The sequence below is a fragment of the Boleophthalmus pectinirostris genome, unplaced genomic scaffold, assembly GCF_026225935.1.
Source record: "Boleophthalmus pectinirostris isolate CB_2022bp ecotype Guang Dong unplaced genomic scaffold, ASM2622593v1 HiC_scaffold_1, whole genome shotgun sequence".
NCBI classification, from domain to species: domain Eukaryota; kingdom Metazoa; phylum Chordata; class Actinopteri; order Gobiiformes; family Gobiidae; genus Boleophthalmus; species Boleophthalmus pectinirostris.
The window spans coordinates 2,098,193-2,119,565 of NW_026570970.1; the positions used below are offsets into that span (position 1 = coordinate 2,098,193).

The following is a 21,373-nucleotide window of genomic DNA, read 5'->3' on the forward strand; positions in this document are numbered from 1 at the left end:
TAATGACACAATTAAAGGCTGAACATGACAAACTGTAAATGAACCTCTACCGCTGTATTTTAACACTAACAGAACAAATGAAAAAGTACAACAACCCAAAAAAAAGTCGTCTAACAAGTTAAAGTTGTTTGATGCTCCTTGACGAACTTTCATCCAACACGGTTAAATCACGAACACAATGTCATTAACCGAGTCTCGTCGCTGTTGCTTCTCTGTTCAGTGATGATTCGGGTCTTCGTGAAGTTCGGACGACACTTGAGTCTGACCCTGAGTCCAGGCGTCCGTCGTGGTGTAACTCGCTCGGCGTTTCCTCCCTGTCTTGGTGAATGTGTCTGACTCCAGCAGTCGTAACACTCCATCAGGCGGTGCGGCATCGTAGTTTACCAAAGTCATATTAAAACATTTTGACAGATTTTTGAGCGCCGTGAACCACAGAAAATCAGTTCAAGGTCAGAAACCAGAATTAATACATAAGGCACTGTCGAGTTTTGAGAAAATTAAAAGATTTAAAGTGTCCATCTGATGTAAAATAATTCTTTTCACATTGTATCTTCTGCACGGTTTGGGTTTTGGAACATCCATGACACAATAGTTCTGAAATCTTCCTGATGTCTTGGAGTCATTCACAGACAAGGAACTACGAAAGTCCGACTATTGCTCCTCCCCCCGTCCGTCCTGAGAAAGCACAGGCTCCGCCCTCCAAACGTGACGTAGACTCTGAGTGAGCCGCCCTTCCTCCGCCATCTCAGGGAGGGAGGGGAGACAGACGTGACCCTGACAGCGGCAGGAATAAACTTTTATTCATCATGGAGATACAGCGCGTTCAGCCGCATGTGTTGGACCCAGAATCGGACGAGGACTTTGAGGAGCACGAAGCTCAAGCACCGAGTCCACATCAACTGAACATTACTGACTGGTAAAGTTTTAATAAACACTAGTAGATCAATTTATTACATCGTGTTCACTGGAGGAGGTGGCGAAGAGTTTTCTGTTACGTCAGATGTGTCATAGGTGAATCTGCCACGTCGTCGTTGTAGCAGCTTTAGTTCGTTGTCATGTGGGAGGGTGGCAGTAATACTCTCCAATTTAAAAAAAAAAAGAAAAGCCAAATCAATCTAAAAAACACTTGGGCGACAAATGCAAGGCCACACATCACTCTGAGAAGGTAAAAAAGATCTGAAAATTTGATTTTACATGAGATGGGCCCTTTAAGTGCAGCTTATAGTCTGAAAAATAGGACAATTGGAACTGCAACAGATGATGTGATCTGTGCTTTTAAACAAGTCCCTCTCAAATAACATGAACAGCACCATGAACACTCACCCTGATCACAGGCTCCTGAAAATGTGCTCTTTAAATCCATTGTTGTATTTTTTTCTTGAGTTTTCCATCTGTCTTAAAACTCTTTGACAAATTGTTCCCAAATGCTGAAGTTAAAGTCCTCAGCCTCTCAAAATTCTAAAGCTATTTGTTTTGTTTTTTTTCCAAACCAGATAAAAGTGATTTGAAGTTTCTGTTTTACCGAATAGAAAATGAAAGTCCAGGCGGGTCAGAAAGGTTCAAGCAAAAAAACAAAGCAGCAGATTTGATTTCAATACATTGAGACGATAAAAAAGTAAACAAAAGAAAATGGTGTTTTCAGAGACGGACGCAGAGACGAGGCAAAACTGAATCAGATCTGAAGGAGACGCGAGAAAAAACAAATGTTCAGACTGTTTCATTTTGTCCACGTAAAACTTTTGACACTTGTAGAACAGCGGAAAGAAAGAAGCACGACTTAAATTTAGATTTTTTGTGTGTGTCTTAAAAAGGTGAAAAACAGAAACAGTTCATTGTAAACAGTTTGTAGTGCTCAAAAGTTTTTCAGTCCGTGTGTCATTTGTTTTTCAAAATAAAACCAAAAATAATAATAATAAAAAATTAAAAATAAATTGTCTCCAAAACCAAAATGAAAAAAAAAGATAATGATTTTTTTTTTTTCAGTTTTTAATTTTGTGTTTAAATGAAAAATGGAAAAAATGGCGAAAGGACTGAACCAGGACTAAAACAGGATTAAACCAGGACTGAACCAGGACTGAACCAGGACTAAACCAGGACTTAACCAGGATTAAACCAGGACTAAACCAGGACTGAGAAACCGGGACCAGACCGGGACTGAGATCGTGACCAAACCCAGACTGAGATCGGAATCGGGACCAGACCGGAATCAGACCGGGACCAGACCGGATTGAGACCAGAACCGGGGACCAGACCGAGACTGAGACTAGGACCAGACCAGGACTGAGACCAGTTCAGTCCTGGTTCAGTTCATTATCTGTTTTTTTCCATTCTTCATTTAAACACAAAACACAAAAACTGGAAAAAACGAATCATTTTCAGTTTTTTTCATTTTGGTTTTGGAGACAAATAATGAAGAAAATAGTTTTTTCGTTTTCTTAATTTTGATTTTATTTTAAAAAACAAATGAACGAACGACACACACATTTGTTTGTGACGAGGAATCGACATTAAAACTTAAAGTTGCAGTGTCTGAAAACTACTCTGAGAGATGTCATTTTATTAAAAAGTTACTTGAGTATTTTATTTATTTTATTTATTTATTTTTTTATTTATTTGCATTGTTCCAGGTTGTAGCACCAGTGTTAATTTCCACCTGTCGTCTCTGAACAGGTTCATTAACTGTTTGTGTTTAACTGACCTTGACATATCAACTGTTTTTCCTGGAGACCTGGAGCAGGTTTTGGGAAAACCGGAGGAAACTCCTCCAGACACGAGGAGAAACCTGAAAGGACCTGGAACCTTGTTGCTGTGAGGCGTGAGAGTACTTGAGTATTCTGACGTTTGTGTGTTTGTCTCCACAGACACTTGGACGTGTCCAACAACAGCCTGTCGTCTGTGAGCAGAGATCTTCTGGACACAGCGCCTCTGCTGGAGACTCTGGTCCTGCACGCCAACCCCTGGACCTGCGACTGTCACATGAACTGGCTCCTGGACTGGACCATCTCCAACCCAGGTGCCCCGACACGTTCTCCACAAACTCCACTCTCTCTCCACAAACTCCACCTCTCCACAAACTCCACGCTCTCCACAAACTCCACGCTCTCCACAAACTCCACGCTCTCCACAAACTCCACACTCTTCCACAAACTCCACGCTCTCCACAAACTCCACACTCTTCACAAACTCCACACTCTCCACAAACTCCACACTCTCCACAAACTCCACGCTCTCCACAAACTCCACACTCTCCACAAACTCCACACTCTCCACAAACTCCACACTCTCCACAAACTCCACGCTCTCCACAAACTCCACGCTCTCCACAAACTCCACACTCTCCACAAACTCCACACTCTCCACAAACTCCACACTCTCCACAAACTCCACACTCTCCACAAACTCCACACTCTCCACAAACTCCACGCTCTCCACAAACTCCACGCTCTCCACAAACTCCACCGTCTCCACCTTCTCAACCTTATCCACCTTCTTCACCTTCTTCACCTTCTCCACCTTCTCCACCCTCCATCTTCTCCACCTTCTCCGCCCTCTTCTCCACACTCTTCTCCACCTTCTCCACCCTCTCCACTTCTCCACCCTCTCTTCTTCACATCTCTTCTCCACTTTCTCCACACTCTTCTCCACACTCTCTCTCACACTCTTCTCCACCCTCTTCTCCACACTCTTCTCACACTCTTCTCCACCCTCTTCTCCACACTCTTCACCTTCTCCACCTTCTCCACACTCTTCTCCACACTCTTCTCCACCTTCTCCACCCTCTTCTCTCACACTCTCTCTCCACTCTTCTCCCATTCTTCTCCACACTCTTCTCCACACTCTTCTCTCCACCTCTTCTCCACACTCTCCACCTTCTCCACACTCTTCTCCACACTCTTCTCCACTTCTCCACCCTCTTCTCCACACTCTTCACCTTCTCCACCTTCTCCACACTCTTCTCCACACTCTTCTCCACCCTCTTCTCCACTGTCTTCACCTTCTCCACCTTCTCCACACTCTTCTCCACCTTCTCCACCCTCTTCTTCACACTCTTCTCCACACTCTCTCCACACTCTTCTCCACATCTTCTCCCACTCTTCTCCACACTCTTCTCCACTCTTCTCCACTCTTCTCCACATCTCCACCTTCTCCACACTCTCTCCACCTCTCCACCCTCTCTTCTCACACTCTTCTCCACTCTTCTCCACACTCTTCTCACACTCTTCTCCACACTCTTCTCCACTCTTCTCCACCTTCTCCCACACTCTTCTCCACACTCTTCTCCACACTCACCTTCTCCACACTCTTCTCCACCTCTCCACACACTCTTCTCCACCTTCTCCACACACCTCTTCTCCACCTTCTCCACACTCTTCTCTTCTCCACACTCTTCTCCACACTCTTCTCCACCTTCTCCACACACCTCTTCTCCACACTCTTCTCCACACTCTTCTCCACACTCTTCTCCACCTTCTCCACACTCTTCTCCACTCCCTCTTCTCCACCTTCTCCACCCTCTTCTTCACACTCTTCTCCACTTCTCCACACTCTTCTCTCACACTCTTCTCCACACTCTTCTCTCACACTCTTCTCCACTCTTCTCCACACTCTTCTCCACACTCTTCTCCACCTTCTCCACACTCTTCTCCACCTTCTCCACACACTCTCTCCACACTCTTCTCCACACTCTTCTCACACACTCTTCTCACACTCTTCTCCACACTCTTCTCCACACTTCTCCTTCTCTCCACCTTCTCACACTCTTCTCCACACTTCTCTCCACACTCTTCTCCACACTCTTCTCCACACTCTTCTCCACCTTCTCCACACTCTTCTCCACACACTCTTCTCCACACACACTCTTCTCCACACTCTTCTCCACACTCTTCCACACTTCTCCACACTCTCTCCACACTCTTCTCCACACTCTCTCTTCTCCACCTTCTCCACACACTCTTCTCCACTCTTCTCCACACTCTTCTCCACACTCTTCTCCACACACTCTTCTCCACACTCTTCTCCACACTCTTCTCCACACTCTTCTTCTCCACACACACTCTTCTCCACCTTCTCCACACTCTTCTCCACTCTTCTCCACACTTCTCCACACTTCTCACACCTTCTCCACACTCTTCTCCACTCTTCTCTCACACTCTTCTCCACACTCTTCTCCACCTTCTCCACACTCTTCTCCACTCTTCTCCACACTCTTCTCCACCTTCTCCACACACTCTTCTCCACACACTCTTCTCCACCTTCTCCACCCTCTTCTCCACACTCTTCTCCTTCTCCACCTTCTCCACACTCTTCTCCACACTCTTCTCCACCCTCTTCTCCACAGTCTTCACCTTCTCCACCTTCTCCACACTCTTCACACACTCTTCATCACCCTCTTCTCCACACTCTTCTCCACACTCTCCACCTTCTCCACACTCTTCTTCCACACTCTTCTCCACACTCTTCTCCACCTCTTCTCCACACTCTTCACACACTCTTCTCCACACTCTCTTCTTCTCCACACTCTTCTCCACACTCTTCTCCACACTCTTCACACTCTCTTCTCCACACTCTTCTCACACTCTTCTCCACACTCTTCTCCACACTCTTCTCCACACTCTTCTCCACACTCTTCTCCACACTCTTCTCCACACTCTTCACCTTCTCCACCTTCTCCACACTCTTCACACACTCTTCTCACCCTCTTCTCCACACTCTTCTCCACACTCTTCTCCACACTCTTCTCCACACTCTTCTCCACACTCTTCTCCACACTCTTCTCCACACTCTTCTCCACCTTCTCCACACTCTTCACACACTCTTCTTCACCCTCTTCTCCACACTCTTCTCCACACTCTCTCACACCTTCTCACTCTCCACTCTCTCACCTTCTCCACCTTCTCCACACTCTTCTCCACACTCTTCTCCACCCTCTTCTCCACACTCTCCACCTCTCCACACCTTTCTCTCCACACTCTTCTCCACCTTCTCCACACTCTTCTCCACACTCTTCTCTTCTCACACTCTTTCTCCACACTCTTCTCCACCTTCTCCACACTTCTCTCTTCTCCACTCTTCTCCACACTCTTCTCCACCTTCTCCACACTCTTCTCCACACTCTTCTCCACCCTCTTCTCCACACTCTTCTCCACACTCTTCTCCACCACTCTTCTCCACTTCTTTCTCCACACTCTTCTCCACACTCTTCTCCACTCTTCTCCACTTCTCCACACTCTTCTCCACCTTCTCCACACACTCTTCTCCACCTCTCTCCACACTCTCTTCCACACACTCCACCCTTCTCCACCTTCTCCACACTCTTCTCCACACACTCTTCACACTCTTCTCACACCTTCTCCACACTCTTCTCCACCTTCTTCTCCACACTCTTCTCCACCTTCTCCACCTTCTCCACACTCTCTCCTCCACACTCTTCTCCACCTTCTCACACTCTCTCCACTCTCTTCTTCACACTCTTCTTCCACACTCTTCTCCACCTTCTCCACACTCTCTTCCACCTCTCCACACTCTTCTCCACCTTCTCCACACTTCTCCCACTCTTCTCCACACTCTTCTCCACTCTTCTCCACCCCTTCTCTTCTCCACACTCTCTCCACACTCTTCTCCACCTTCTCCACACTCTCTCTCTCACACACCCTTCTCCACCTTCTCCACTCTTCTCCACCTTCTTCACACCTTCTCTCTTCTCCACACTCTTCTCCACACTCTTCTCCACACTCTTCTCCACACTCTTCTCCACACTCTTCTCCACCTTCTCCACACTCTTCACACACACTCTCTCTCTCCACACTCTCTCCACACTCTTCTCACCTTCTCCACACTCTTCTCCACACTCTTCTCCACACTCTTCTCCACTCTCTTCTCCACACTCTTCTCCACCTTCTCCACACTCTTCTCCACACTCTTCTCCACACACTCTTCTCCACCTTCTCCACCTTCTCCACCCTCTGGCTCCGCTCTGTTGTTGCCAGAGTTCAGGTTTTATCTTCAGGTTTAGTCTCACATGAAAGACGAGCTGGAATTAAACTGGCCCAGACACGAAGAGCCAAAACACAGGACGGCTCATGTGCAGTGGAGCGATACGTACCCGCTGTTAAAGGTCCACTGTGTCACTTTTCTACCTGCCCGTCTCCATGGAGATGTTGTTGGAATTAGAAGTGTAACGGTTGTGTCCAGTGAGTTTGTTCAGTTTGTGTGACTCTTTAATATTCACGAGCGAACGAGTGTTTCCCAAAGAGATTTATCGTTCGAGCGACGACGCGACAACGACGACAACTACGATCGTCACACAGCGGTCCTCACTTTTACCTTTCACTGGCACAGAATCTTCAGTCCTGTTTTAGTCCTAGATCAGTCCTGGTTTAGACCTGGTTTAGTCCTGTTTTACTCCTGGTTTAGACCTGGTTTAGTTTCAGTCTTGGTTTAGTCCTGTTTAACCTTTTAGACCTGGTTTCTGGTTTAAGTCCTGGTTTAGACCTGGTTTAGTCCTGGTTTTATCCTGGTTTAGTCCTGGTTTAGTCCTGGTTTAGACCTGGTTTAACCTAGTCCTGGTTCAGTCTTGGTTTAGTCCTGTTTTACTTCCCTGTTTTAGTCCTGGTTAGAGTTTTGGTTTAGTCCTGGTTTAGTCCTGGTTTAGTTTCCTGGTTTTCTGGTTTACCTGGTTTAACTGGTTTACCTGGTTTAGACTGGTCAGTCCCATTTCAGTCTTGGTTTAGTTTTGGTTTAGTCCTGGTTCAGACCTGGTTTAGTCCTGGTTAGTCCTGGTTTACCTGGTTTAGTCCTGGTTTAGTCCTGGTTTTAGTCCTGGTTTAGACCTGGTTTAGTCCTGGTTTACCTGTTTTCCTGGTTTCCTGTTTAGACCTTTAGTCCTCATTCAGTCTGGTTTAGTTTATCCTGGTTAGTCCTGGTTTAGTCTGGTTTAGACCTGGTTTAGTCCTGGTTCAGTCTTGGTTTAGTCCTGTTTTACTTCTGTTTAAGTCCTGTTTAGTCCTTTACCTGGTTTAGACCTGTAGTCCTGGTTTCCTGGTTTAACCTGTTTAGACCTTAGTTTTAGTCCTGGTTTAGTTTCCTGGTTTAGACCTGGTTTAGTCCTGGTTTAGACCTGGTTTAGACCTGTTTAATCCTGGTTTAGTCCTGGTTTAGTCCTGGTTTAGTCCTGGTTTAGACCTGGTTTAGTCCTGGTTTAGTCCTGGTTTACCTGGTTTACCTGGTTTAATCCTGGTTTAGTCCTGGTTTAGTCCTGGTTTAGACCTGGTTTAGTCCTGGTTTAGTCTGGTTTAGTCCTGGTTTAGTCCTGTTTTAGACCTGGTTTAGTCCTTGGTTTAGTCCTGGTTTAGTCCTGTTTTGGTCCTGGTTTAGTCCTGGTTTAGACCTGGTTTAGTCCTTGTTTAGTCCTGGTTAGTCCTGGTTTAGTCTGGTTTAGCTGGTTTTTAGTCTTTTTAGTCCTGGTTTAGTCCTGGTTTAGTCCTGTTTAGTCTTGTTTAGTCCTGGTTAGACCTGGTTAGTCCTGGTTTAGTCCTGTTTAGTCCTGGTTTAGTCCTGGTTTAGTCCTGGTTTAGTCCTGGTTTAGTCCTGTTTTAGTCCTGGTTTAGTCCTGGTTTAGTCCTGGTTTTAGTCCTGGTTTAGTCCTGGTTTAGTCCTGGTTTAGTTTAGTCCTGGTTTAGTCCTGGTTTAGTTTAGTCCTGGTTTAGTCCTGGTTTAGTCCTGGTTTAGTCCTGGTTTAGTCCTGGTTTAGTCCTGGTTTAGTCCTGGTTTAGCCCTGGTTTAGTCCTTGTTAGACCTGGTTTAGTCCTGGTTTAGCCTGGTTTATCCTGGTTTAGCCCTGGTTTTAGTCCTGGTTCAGACCTGGTTTAGTCCTGGTTTTGTCCCTGTTTTAGTCCTGGTTTAGTCCTGGTTTAGTCCTGGTTTAGTTTAGTCCTGGTTTAGTCCATTATCCGTTTTTTTCCATTTTTCATTTAAACACAAAATCAAAAACGGAAAAATCGAATCATTATCTGTTTTTTTTTTTTTTTTTTTCATTTTGCTTTTGGAGACAAATAATGAAGAAAACAGTTGCTTTTTCATTTTATAATTTTTGTTTTTATTTTGAAAAACAAATAAATCAGCGACACACAGACTCGACGTCACTCGTGCTTTTATTTTTACCGCATTTGGATCAGTTTTGTTTCGGTCTCTGAGGAGTTTTTCTCGGTGAATCGACGCTTTGAGCTGCGGCTGTTTCCTTGTTCCTCTTTCAGTTTCTGCTTCGTGAACGTGAACACAGAAGATTTTAGGTGTTTAATTTCGGCTTTAAAAAGAGACGGAGAGAGAAAGAAAAGAAAGAGGCGCTGGACTGTCTTTATTATTCAGCTCGGCTCTGTTTTTTTCTGGAGTAAAAACGAGACATGCCCGGGAGCATCAACAAGTGTTAAAGTCTGAAAAAGGAACAGCTGAACTAATACAAGAATCCTGCGACATGTGTTTCTGTTTCTTCTGTTTTTAATCAAATTTTTTATTTTTTTTAAGAAATTATCAGCTTGTTTGGTGGGTTTTGAGAGACATTTCTCTGCCCGGAATGTTCCACAGTGTGACTTTAAACTCGACTTTACTTTTATTAAATCAGAGGTGGGTTTAAAGCTCAAAAATACTTCAAAAAAAAAACGTTAATTCTGACTGATTCTGACCTGGATCTTGGTCCGGTTTGGTCTCCGTGGAGATTTATAAAGGTTTAATGCCGTACTGTGGAACATTCAAGACAAAGCGAGAACATTCCACAGTGCAGCTTTAAACATTTGGTGTCAGTTTGTGTAAAAAGTGATCACATTTTTTCAGATTAAATTGATCATTTGGACCTTTTATGAAGTTCTGTTAAGTTTTATGAAGTTTTTCTAGAGTTTTTTTTTTTTTTTTTTTCGTTAAAATAACCATGAGTTAAATGTGGGGACCTTATTTCTTCCTGATCCTGGTCCTGATGTTCTGGTCGTGGGGCTGAGGGAGTTTATGAGTCATGTTGATCTTGATTTTCAAAAATAAAATAAAAATGTCTTTTAGTATTTTTATTTTGGGAGTGAACAAGGAGGCGCAGTCCACACGGTTTGATTTAGACCTGGTTAAATCCTGTTGTAGTCCTGGTTTTAGTTCTGTTTTAGACCTGGTTTTAGTTCTAGTTTAGATCTGGTTTAGACCTGGTTTAGTCCTGGTTTAGTTTTGGTTTAGTTCTGGTTTTAGACCTGTTTTAGACCTGGTTTAGTTCTGGTTTTAGTTCTAATTTAGTTCTGGTTTAGTTCTGCTTTAGTCCTGGTTTTAGTCCTGGTTTAGACCTGGCTTAGTCTTAGTTTAATTCTGGTTTAGTCCAGGTTGTAGATCTGGTTTAGTTCTGGTGTAGACCTGGTTTAGTCCTGATTTAGACCTGGTTTAGTCCTGGTCACATCCTGGTTTATGCCTGGTTTAGTTCTGGTGTAGGCCTGGTTTACGACCTAGTTTAGTCCTGGTTTTAGTTCTGGTTTAGTTCTGTTTTAGTCCTGATTTTAGACCTCGTTTAGACCTGGTAAAATGTAGTTTTAGTCCTGGTGTAGACCTGGTTTATTTCTGGTGTAGTCCTGGTTTAGTCATGGTTTAGACCTGATTTAGTCCTGATTTAGACCTGGTTTAGTCCTGGTTAAATCCTGGTTAATCCTGGTTTTAGTTCTGGTTTAGTCCTGGTTTAAGACCTGGTTTAGTCCTGGTTTAGTCCTGGTTTAGACCTGGTGTAGTCCTGGTTTAAGACCTGTTTAGTCCTGGTGTAGTCCTGGTTTAGTCCTGGTGTTAGTCCTGGTTTACACCTGGTTGAGAGCTGGTTAAATCTAGTTTTAAGTCCTGGTGTAGACCTGGTTTATTTCCTGGTGTAGTCCTGGTTTAGTCCATGGTTTAAACCTGGTTTTAGTTCTGGTTTTAGTCCTGGTTTTAGTTCTAGTTTAGTTCTGGTTTAGTCCTGGTTTTAGTTCTGGTTTAGTTCTGGTTTAGTCCTGGTTTTAGTTCTAGTTTAGTTCTGGTTCTGGTCCACGGCCCAGGGGGTTTGGTGCCTCCTGCTCCCTGAAAAACCCCTCAGCCACATGGTCCCTCACCTTCTCTTGACCGTTCGATTCCTTTTATTTATTTAACCTTTTACCTTTTTGCCTCTGCGTGACAGAAGTGAAGGACGAGTCTCCGTTTGACGCTCCCCACCCTCCAGATCGTCGCTCTGATAATCTGACAGCTCCTCGTGTTTGCGCGAGCGTGAACACGGCGAGTTCTTCCACACGTGTTTGGGCGACGCACACGTATCGAGTGTCCGAACATCGCCCGTGTCGAATCGTAATGAAGCGCTTTAAATCAAAGTCAAACATTACGCACATGATCCGCTCGAGGACTAAAGACCCTCGCGCTCCCCTCGTCCCTCTAATCCTCCTCTGTCCCTTTGGCCTCGTCGTGTCCCTGTCTCCGCTCTGCGCCGCCCGACCCGACCGCTCGACCGACCCGCCGGCCGTGCCTAATCCGCCGTGACAGCCCCAGTGTTTGCACAGGCCTGGAAAACGGGCTCGTAATGAAGTTCCGCGCGTTCGGCAGATTCGTGACGAGATGGGAGGATCCTAATTAAGATGCCACGGAAAAGGCTAATGCGGATTTGGAGGAGCTGCCACGGCGAAGACACGACGGTCCCCACGGGCGGAACGAAACACAGTCCAGAGAAGTTGTTTCCAGAGAGAGTCCAGTCCACGGAGAAAGAGACCAGAGAGAGTCCAGAGAGAGTCCAGACCTCGAGAAAGAGTCCAGAGAGAGTCCAGAGAGAGTCCAGACCTTGAGAAAGAGACCAGAGAAACAGAAACACATAGGATCCATCCAGCCATTTTCTTCCACTTTACCCAGGACCAGGTCGTGGGGGCAGTAGCCTGAACATGGACTCCCAGATTTCCCCGTCCACACACACTTCCTCCAGCTCCTCCAGGGGGACCTGAGGTGTTCCCAGTCCAAGTCCAGAGACATCGTCCCTCCAGTGTGTCCTGGGTCTTCCCCGGGTCCTGATTCTGGTGGGACATGAACACCTCCGCAGGGAGGCGTCCAGGAGACATCAGAACAGACGCCCTCTCCTCAGCCGCTCCTCTCAGCGTGAAGGAGCAGTGGCTCTACTCTGAGCTCCTCACTCTCTCTAAGGGAGCGCGTGACCACAGGTGAGGGGAGGAACACAGACTGAGCAGTAAAACTAGAACTTTGCCTTTCGGCTCAGCTCCTCTTCACCACAAAGGTCCAATACAACGATCGCATCACTGCAAACAGCAGAGACGATCCTGTGGTCCCCAAACCGGCCCCTGACCGGCCCCTGAACTTCTGTCCATAAATACAATGAACAAGAACCAGTGACAGGGGCGGCCCTGGCGAAGTCCAACATGGCAGGAACAGGCTGCAGACAGTCCTTACCAAAGGGCCCCGGACCCCACACTCCCAGAGCCCCCCCCACGAGGCCACACAGGACACGTCACACAGAGCCCCACACAGGACACGTCACACAGAGCCCCCCCCACGAGGGTCAAACACCATTAGATCAAAACGACAGTTTGGAGCTCAACATGTTTGTTTCTACACACAGGTTCATCTGTGTAAAAGCTGCAGACTCTGTGTGTTAAACTACAAACAGTTTCTGAAATATTGAAACTTTAAGGGGCAGAGCTTCTTGGATGAACACAGATTGTGCAAAATTGTCATTTTGGTGCTTTTCAGTGTTGGACCAGTTTAAATACAAAACTGGGATGGGACATGTACAGAGTTTAGAGTTTTTTAAGATAAGATTTAATACAAGATACAGGATATAAATAGTACAATTCCCAACAAGAAAACAAAAAATACAAAAGTACTACAGATACAACATGTATATAACATATATATATATATATATATATTAGAGGGCTGATCTTAAACAGTGTCGTGGAGACAAAGATGTTAAAAATAGGAAATGATTGCAGATTTAAAGCTTGTGATTTTAAAGGAAGAGGGAGAAATCCAACTCCTGGAAACTGGGGGGTCCTGAGAGTGTAGATCCAGGACGACTCTTATTCTTTCTTTAATATGTTCAATTCTACAGATATTTAGGTTTTTACAGGAGTTGGTTTCTTTGTCACACGGTCGATGGATTCAGGGGCTTTCAGGTCCCTGCACCTGTTTGTGTTCAGCCCGTCTGTTTTTCAGCTTCCACTTTTATCAGCCTGAAATGTCCCTGTGTGTCAGATGCCCTCCCTGTGTGTCAGATGCCCTCCCTGTGTGTCAGATGCCCTCCCTGTGTGTCAGATGCCCTCCCTGTGTGTGTCAGATGCCCTCCCTCCCTGTGTGTCAGATGCCCTCCCTCCCTGTGTGTCAGATGCCCTCCCTCCCTGTGTGTCAGATGCCCTCCCTGTGTGTCAGATGCCCTCCCTCCCTGTGTGTGTCTCCCTCCCTGTGTGTCAGATGCCCTCCCTCCCTGTGTGTCAGATGCCCTCCCTCCCTGTGTGTCAGATGCCTCCCTCCCCTGTGTGTCCCTCCCTCCCTGTGTGTCAGATGCCTGTGTGTCAGATCCCTCCCTGTGTGTCAGATGCCCTCCCTCCCTGTGTGTCAGATGCCCTCCCTCCCTGTGTGTCAGATGCCCTCCCTGTGTGTCAGATGCCCTCCCTCCCCGTGTCTTCCTGGGGTCATGTTCTGTGTAAAAGCTGCTGTAGTTTAGAAATCGACAAACAACCAAATGTTCCAAACTGTCAACAGTGTAAACAAAAAACATTTATTTATTATAATGATAAAAAATAATTTACAAAAGTGGCAAATAAATAGAATTCAATGTGAAAGATGACAGCAGTTGGTGAAATGATCCCTGAACGTCTGTATAAACACATCAGCAGAGTGTTTCATTCTGATATTTATTTATTTATTGATTGATTTATTGATTGCAGCTCGTACGTTCTAACAGTTTGGAGTCTTTTTTGTGGGGTAATGGTGCTTCAGGGTCGTCGTGTCAGTGGAATAAATAAGTTTCAATATGATCATTTATTCAATATAATATTTTGCACTTCAAAACGTGTTTTTGTGACAGACTGACCGTTTTATCAATCTGACCCAGAACCTCCTCTCTCCTGTTTGTCCTTGTGATTCTCAAACCTGATTATTGTGAGGAAAGAGCTGCACTGATACATGAGCAAATACTGACAAAAAAAGCTTTAAAATGGTTTGAAAACTCAAGAAAAAATACAAAATGGATTTAAAGAGCAGATTTCCGGAGTCTGTGACCCGTCTGAGTGTTCGTGTGTTAGAGTTTGATTTTCAATATGAAGGTGAGAGGGACTGACCTGTTACAGTTACAACCAAATCCTCTCTTTCTGGTCTGACTGGGCAGTTAAGAGTTCGTTTACACTGAAACGAATCCGCGTATCAGCGTATCACCGTATCACCGTATCACCGTATCACCATCACTGTATCAACGTATCACTGTATCGGAAACGATTTTTGTCCACTCACGTCTTTTCTGTGTTCACAATCAAAGTGTTTCCTGTCCACACAGAAACACAAAACCGCCTGAAACGTCCCAACGTCACATGAGCAGTAAAAACAAGGAAGTGTGAAGCTGCAGCAGCTGATTTTGAGCCGAGGGAAACGACGAGTGTAAAAACAGACTTTTCATGAACCGACGACGAGGTTCAGTTGTTACTTTGATTAACACTGGATTAAGACGAGCAGCGACTCAGAGCAACGACGACTCGACTCTGTGTCCAAACAGAACAGAACAGATTTATTTATGTTTTACAGAAATGAAACTTAAAACTGCACGGATAATATGAATAAACTAATGCTCAAAAAACAGACTGAGAGGGGTGTTCTCCCTGTGTCAGAGGGGTGTTCTCTCTGTGACAGAGGGGTGTTCTCTCTGTGTGTCAGAGGGGTGTTCTCTCTCTGTGTCAGAGGGGTGTTCTCTCTGTGACAGAGGGGTGTTCTCTCTGTGTCAGAGGGGTGTTCTCTCTGTGACAGAGGGGTGTTCTCTCTGTGTCAGAGGGGTGTTCTCTCTGTGTGTCAGAGGGGTGTTCTCTCTGTGACAGAGGGGTGTTCTCTCTCTGTGTCAGAGGGGTGTTCTCTCTGTGACAGAGGGGTGTTCTCTCTCTGTGTCAGAGGGGTGTTCTCTCTCTGTGTCAGAGGGGTGTTCTCTCTGTGTCAGAGGGGTGTTCTCTCTGTGACAGAGGGGTGTTCTCTCTGTGACAGAGGGGTGTTCTCTCTGTGACAGAGGGGTGTTCTCTCTCTGTGTGACAGAGGGGTGTTCTCTCTGTGACAGAGGGGTGTTCTCTCTGTGTCAGAGGGGTGTTCTCTCTGTGTGTCAGAGGGGTGTTCTCTCTGTGTCAGAGGGGTGTTCTCTCTGTCTGTGTGACAGAGGGGTGTTCTCTCTCTGTGACAGAGGGTGTTCTCTCTGTGTCAGAGGGGTGTTCTCTCTGTGTCAGAGGGGTGTTCTCTCTGTGTGTCAGAGGGGTGTTCTCTCTGTGTCAGAGGGGGGTTCTCTCTGTGTGTCAGAGGGGTGTTCTCTCTGTGTCAGAGGGGTGTTCTCTCTGTGACAGAGGGGTGTTCTCTCTGTGACAGAGGGGTGTTCTCTCTGTGTGACAGAGGGGTGTTCTCTCTGTGACAGAGGGGTGTTCTCTCTGTGTGTCAGAGGGGTGTTCTCTCTGTGTCAGAGGGTGTTCTCTCTGTGTCAGAGGGGTGTTCTCTCTCTGTGACAGAGGGTGTTCTCTCTGTGTCAGAGGGGTGTTTCTCTCTGTGTCAGAGGGGTGTTCTCTCTGTGTCAGAGGGTGTTCTCTCTGTGTCAGAGGGGTGTTCTCTCTCTGTGACAGAGGGGTGTTCTCTCTGTGTCAGAGGGGTGTTCTCTCTGTGTGACAGAGGGGTGTTCTCTCTGTGTGACAGAGGGTGTGTCTCTCTCTGTGACAGAGGGGTGTTCTCTCTCTGTGTCAGAGGGGTGTTCTCTCTGTGTCAGAGGGGTTTCTCTCTGTGTCAGAGGGGTGTTCTCTCTGTGACAGAGGTGTCTCTCTGTGACAGAGGGGTGTTCTCTCTGTGACAGAGGGTGTTCTCTCTGTGTCAGAGGGGGTGTTCTCTCTGTGACAGAGGGGTGTTCTCTCTGTGTGACAGAGGGGTGTTCTCTCTCTGTGTCAGAGGGGTGTTCTCTCTGTGACAGAGGGGTGTGTCTCTCTCTGTGTCAGAGGGGTGTTTCTCTCTGTGACAGAGGGTGTTCTCTCTGTGACAGAGGGGTGTTCTCTCTGTGACAGAGGGGTGTTCTCTCTCTGTGACAGAGGGGTGTTCTCTCTGTGACAGAGGGGTGTTCTCTCTGTGTCAGAGGGGTGTTCTCTCTGTGTGACAGAGGGGTGTTCTCTCTCTGTGTCAGAGGGGTGTTCTCTCTGTGACAGAGGGGTGTTCTCTCTGTGTGTCAGAGGGGTGTTCTCTCTGTGACAGAGGGGTGTTCTCTCTGTGTGTGACAGAGGGGTGTTCTCTCTGTGACAGAGGGTGTTCTCTCTGTGACAGAGGGGTGTTCTCTCTGTGTGTCAGAGGGGTGTTCTCTCTGTGTGACAGAGGGGTGTTCTCTCTGTGTCAGAGGGGTGTTCTCTCTCTGTGACAGAGGGGTTTCTCTCTGTGTCAGATGTGTCAGAGGGGTGTTCTCTCTGTGTGTCAGAGGGGTGTTCTCTCTGTGTCAGAGGGGTGTTCTCTCTGTGACAGAGGGATGTTCTGCTGATGTTCAGTCTGTTCTGTGTTTGTGTCGTGTTGTTGGTTCATGTGAAACTTTTCACACATTATACGTGTGCAGGTGGTGCACACAGACACACGTTTATGTGAATGGACACATATTGTGTGTCTTAGTGTTTTGTGGTGACAGACACACATCAGAGTATCAGAGTTTTCAGGAGTCCACATGGTGCCAGATCAGATCTGTTCTATAAAACTGCAAAAACTGATCGAAGTGTTTGCAACATGTTAAATGTCCAAACAGAACAGACCTACAGCCACATGTGGCTGAAGTTTGTAAGTCATAAACCAGTAAGAGAATGTGACTCCAGTTAAGAAAACAGCTTTAGAAATCCAACCCACTTTCTTCACAGTTTTGTGTAAAGTGCCAGTGAAGTTGGTTTAAAGACGGGATCCTCAAACTGTGGGTGAGGATCCAGAAAAGGTGAAACAAGTGTTTAGTGCAGCACAGTTTTCCTTCTCTTATTTTAAGCTTAAATGAAAATTCATCAGATCAAATGGAGAGATGTATATAAAAACTTTGATATAAATGTGCCAAAATAACTCTAAAGTATAAAAAAAATGTTAAAAAAATGACAAAGATGGTCTCGATTTGGTCTCAGTTTTGACCCTCAGAGGTCTTGGTCTTGTCCTGGTCTTGGTCTGCATTAGTGCACTAGTGTTCAGTGCACTAGATCTATAGAAATGATCAGCTTCAACATTTTTTTTATTTACTTTTTAGATATTTCTCATAAAAGTTCAGTGTAATCAATAGGGAAAAACTGTCCCCTTCTCCCATCACTTTCTGAAATCTGAAAACCACCAACGCAGCGTGACCCAAACTAACCGTCACATTTGTGTTTTTTTCAGGTGTCATGAAATGCCCTGGAGGTCCTCAGTGCCCGGTCTGTGCCTCCCCCCCGTCCCTGCAGCACCAGGGTCTTCTGGACCAGCCCGTCCTGTCCTGCTCCGCTCCTCTCATCTCCGCCCCGGGACGAGTTCCCCCTCTGGACCCGCCCGACCTCCCCGAAGTCCTCCCGCGCCAGTCCTTCCACGCTCCCCTCGGATCGCTGTCCCTGTCTCTGTCCGACCAGCAGGGCTTCAACGTGGACGTCGCCTGTAACGTCTCGAGAACGTACACCTCCCCGGACATTTCCTCGGCGCTCTCCTCGTTCCAGTCGTTCCCGCTTTCCGTCGCTTTATCGCTGTCCTTGGAATGCCGCGCCGAACGCCAGAGCTACGAGAAGCTGTGGCGGATCATGGCGTACTACAGCGAGTCTGCGGCGCGGCTCGAGAGGGGCCTGATGCTCAGTAAAGCTCCGACGTTGGCGTACCGCTACAGGCAAGCCCCCGAGGCGGAGGGCGAGTACCACACGGGCGTCAAAGCTTCCATCGCCGCCTCGCCGCACTGGCTCCTGCAACCCGCCGTGAGCATCCAGCTGAACCGAGCCAAGTCCGACAGACACGCCGTCCACCTGGTGCTGTCCACGAGGGTGTCCGCGCAGTCCGACCTCGCCGCCGGTCGCCCGTGGGTGCTCATTTCGACCAACGGGACGCTCAGAGGGGTGTCGGCGGTGGTGGGGACCGCGACTGAGCTGCCGTGTCCGATTCGCAGCTCTGGCGGGCACAAAGTCGAGTGGATTTTCCCAGATGGTTCGAAAATTACGCCATCTTCTTCAAGTTCGGAAAGCAGATGGAAAGTTTTGTCTTCGGGGTTGATGTTAGAAAACCTGGAGCTTTCCGATTCCGGTTTATACTACTGCAAAGCTTCTAACGGGAAAGATCTAGACATTCTGCCGGTGCAATTGGTCGTAGTCGAACTGCCGGCGTCTCCAAGAAGAGAACCAGTCGAGTTAAGCGCTTTAATTGGAGAGCCCATCACTATTTCATGCAACGCCTCAGGATCGCCTCCGCCTTTCACCAGCTGGCTTCTACCAAACGGAAATCTGCTCCGGCACAGCTCAGCGCTCTCGTTTGGCATCGCCGTGGAAGCGAACGGCAGTCTCTCCCTCGCCAAGCCTTCCCTGAGGGACGCCGGTCAATACAGGTGCGTCGCGGTAAACCAATACAGCAGCGACTCTCTCTCGACGCGGCTCGAGCTAAAGCCGCTGCAGACCCCGCTCCTCAAGAAAGCGTTCCCCAGAAGGCCGCAGTTCGCCGCCGGGAGGTCGACGAAGATAAGAGCGCCGCTGTTGAGGCCGGACGAGGGATCGGGAAACGGGGAAGAGAATGAGGAAGGAGAAGAAGAAGAAGTTAGAAACAGGAGACCATTTTTAAACAATCAGAGAAGACGAGGGAATGGGAGGAGTCGGCCAGCGAACGAGAGGAGGAACCGGCTCTTGGGGAGGAACAGAGTAACGCCCAACAGACAAAGGATCGATCCGAAAAAGTGGGCGGACCTGTTGGCTAAGATACGCGAGAAGGCGATTACAGCGAGCGACAACCAGCCAGCTGCGCCAACGGAGAAGAGCGAAAGCAAAGTTCACGAGGAAACGGAAACCTCGTCCGGGGATGACCGAAGGACGTTTGAGGAAGAGACCGTTTACTCTGTCAACGTGGACGAGGCCGAGTCGCAAACAAACGTGGAAACAGACGGGAGCTCAAGAATCAACGAAGATGCGACTGAGTTCGATGAAACTACAAGCCAGAAAACAGAAATTACTACGACTTCTACATTCGCGACTTCAACTACAGCGACTACTGCTTCAACGACCGTTCGAAATGTGATAACGACAACCAGCGAAATTGTTCCAAAAGTGCAAGAAAGACCGACAAACCTGCGTCCGTCTAGTCCTTGGAACGCCCGAAGGAACTTGGGTCGAAGACGGATGTTTCACCGGACGCGAGGTCGACCCGTGACCCCAACGCGACCGATCCCTGACACGCCGGATCGCCTCAAAATGCCGTCTACGTCCGAAACCAGCCAAATAAGGTTCTCGAAGCGTCCAAGTTCAACGTTCAGTCCTCCAACTTCGACGTCCTCTTCGCGTTTCGGGACAACAACGACAACAACACCGGACTTCCTCGGATCGCACGGCTCCCGGAGGACTTCGAGTAAAAGTAAAAACGCGGAAAAACCCGAAGGCGAACCCGACGCGGACACGGAAACGAACGTGTTTGGATTCCCACCTCCTCCTCCTCGTCGTCGTCCTCTTCCTCCGCCAGACTCCGCCGGTTCCTCCGCCTCCTCTCCGAGCAGCGGAGACGCACTCCTCGCCGTCGGTTCAGTTACTCGAGCGACGACGACGACGACGAGGTTTACTCCGTCTACTGATTTTACTACGGAAGATATTCAAAGTACTACAACTGCGACGAGTACTGCAACTTCGACTTCTACAAGCACTGCGACGTCGACTACTACAACCTCTACTCCAGTTACTACTACTACGACTACTACTACTTCTACTACTACTACTACTACCCCAGCTACTAGTACTACAACTTCAACTCCAGCTACTACTACTAGTACTACAACTACTCCACCTACTACTACTAGTACTACAACTACTCCACCTACTACTACTACTACTACAACTACTCCACCTACTAGTACTACAACTTCAACTGCAGCTTCTGCTACTACTACTACTACTCTACTACTACTACTACTACTACTACTACTACTACAACTACTACTACTACTACAACTACTCCACCTACTACTACTACTACAACTACTCCAACTACTACTACTACTACTACAACTACTACTACTACTACTACTACTACAACTACTCCACCTACTACTAGTACTACAACTTCAACTCGAGCTACTACTACTAGTACTACTACTACAACAACTACTCCAGCTACTACAAGTACTACAACTAAAACTCCAACGACGACCTCTACTACTACTACTACTACTACAACTTCTACTCCATCTACTACTTCTACAACAACAACTACTCCAGCTACTACAAGTACTACAACTTCTACTAAAGCTACTACTACTACTACTACCACTTCTACTCCAGCTACTACTAGTACTACAACCAGTACTTCTACTTTTACAAACAAATTATTGAACAGTAATGCTAAACTACTACTACTACTACTTCTACTACTACTTCTACTGCTACTGCGTCTAAAAGTACTTCAGTACACCCTTGGAGGTCCAGTACTCCCAGACAGAGGCTCATTCCTGGGACGCCGGGGCAGAGTGGACCCCCCACGGACCGGACCAGGCCCGGATCCGCCAACGCCATCCCGGACTCACAGAGCAGCCGGACACACGTGGCTCCTCCCCCCGCGAGGCTCCCGCTCTCCCCCCGGGTGAGTACACGGCTCTGCGGAGGAAGTACAAGTACACGAGTAAAAGTACAAGAGTAAAAGAGTAAAAGTTCTGTTCTGTTTGGAGGTGTTTGTACTGGAGTAAATGTTAAAGTGTTTGTGTAACTTTCCCGGTTGAGGCTCAATCTGTGGGTCGTTCGTTCATTTGTTTTTCAAAATAAAACCAAAAATAAACCAGGAAACCAGGACTAAACCAGGTCTAAAACCAAAAACCCAACCTAAACCAGGACTAAACCAGGACTAAACCAGGACTAAACCAGGACTAAACCAGGACTAAACCAGGACCAAACCAGGACTAAACCAGGAGGTCTAAACCACAGGACTAAACCAGGACTAAACCAGGACTAAACCAGGACTAAACCAG

General features: G+C 47.2%; 1 protein-coding gene across 1 annotated transcript in view; it reads left to right on the forward strand.

Annotated features, from left to right (window-relative positions):
• The window catches only part of LOC110165238 (matrix-remodeling-associated protein 5-like), a 112,612-nt gene that overhangs the window by 61,645 nt on the left and 29,594 nt on the right, over positions 1 to 21,373 (forward strand). Inside the window, 3 exon segments of the mRNA XM_055150642.1 lie at positions 2,862 to 3,013; positions 17,587 to 19,972; positions 20,838 to 20,991. Coding sequence (XP_055006617.1) covers positions 2,862 to 3,013; positions 17,587 to 19,972; positions 20,838 to 20,991 — 2,692 coding nt within the window.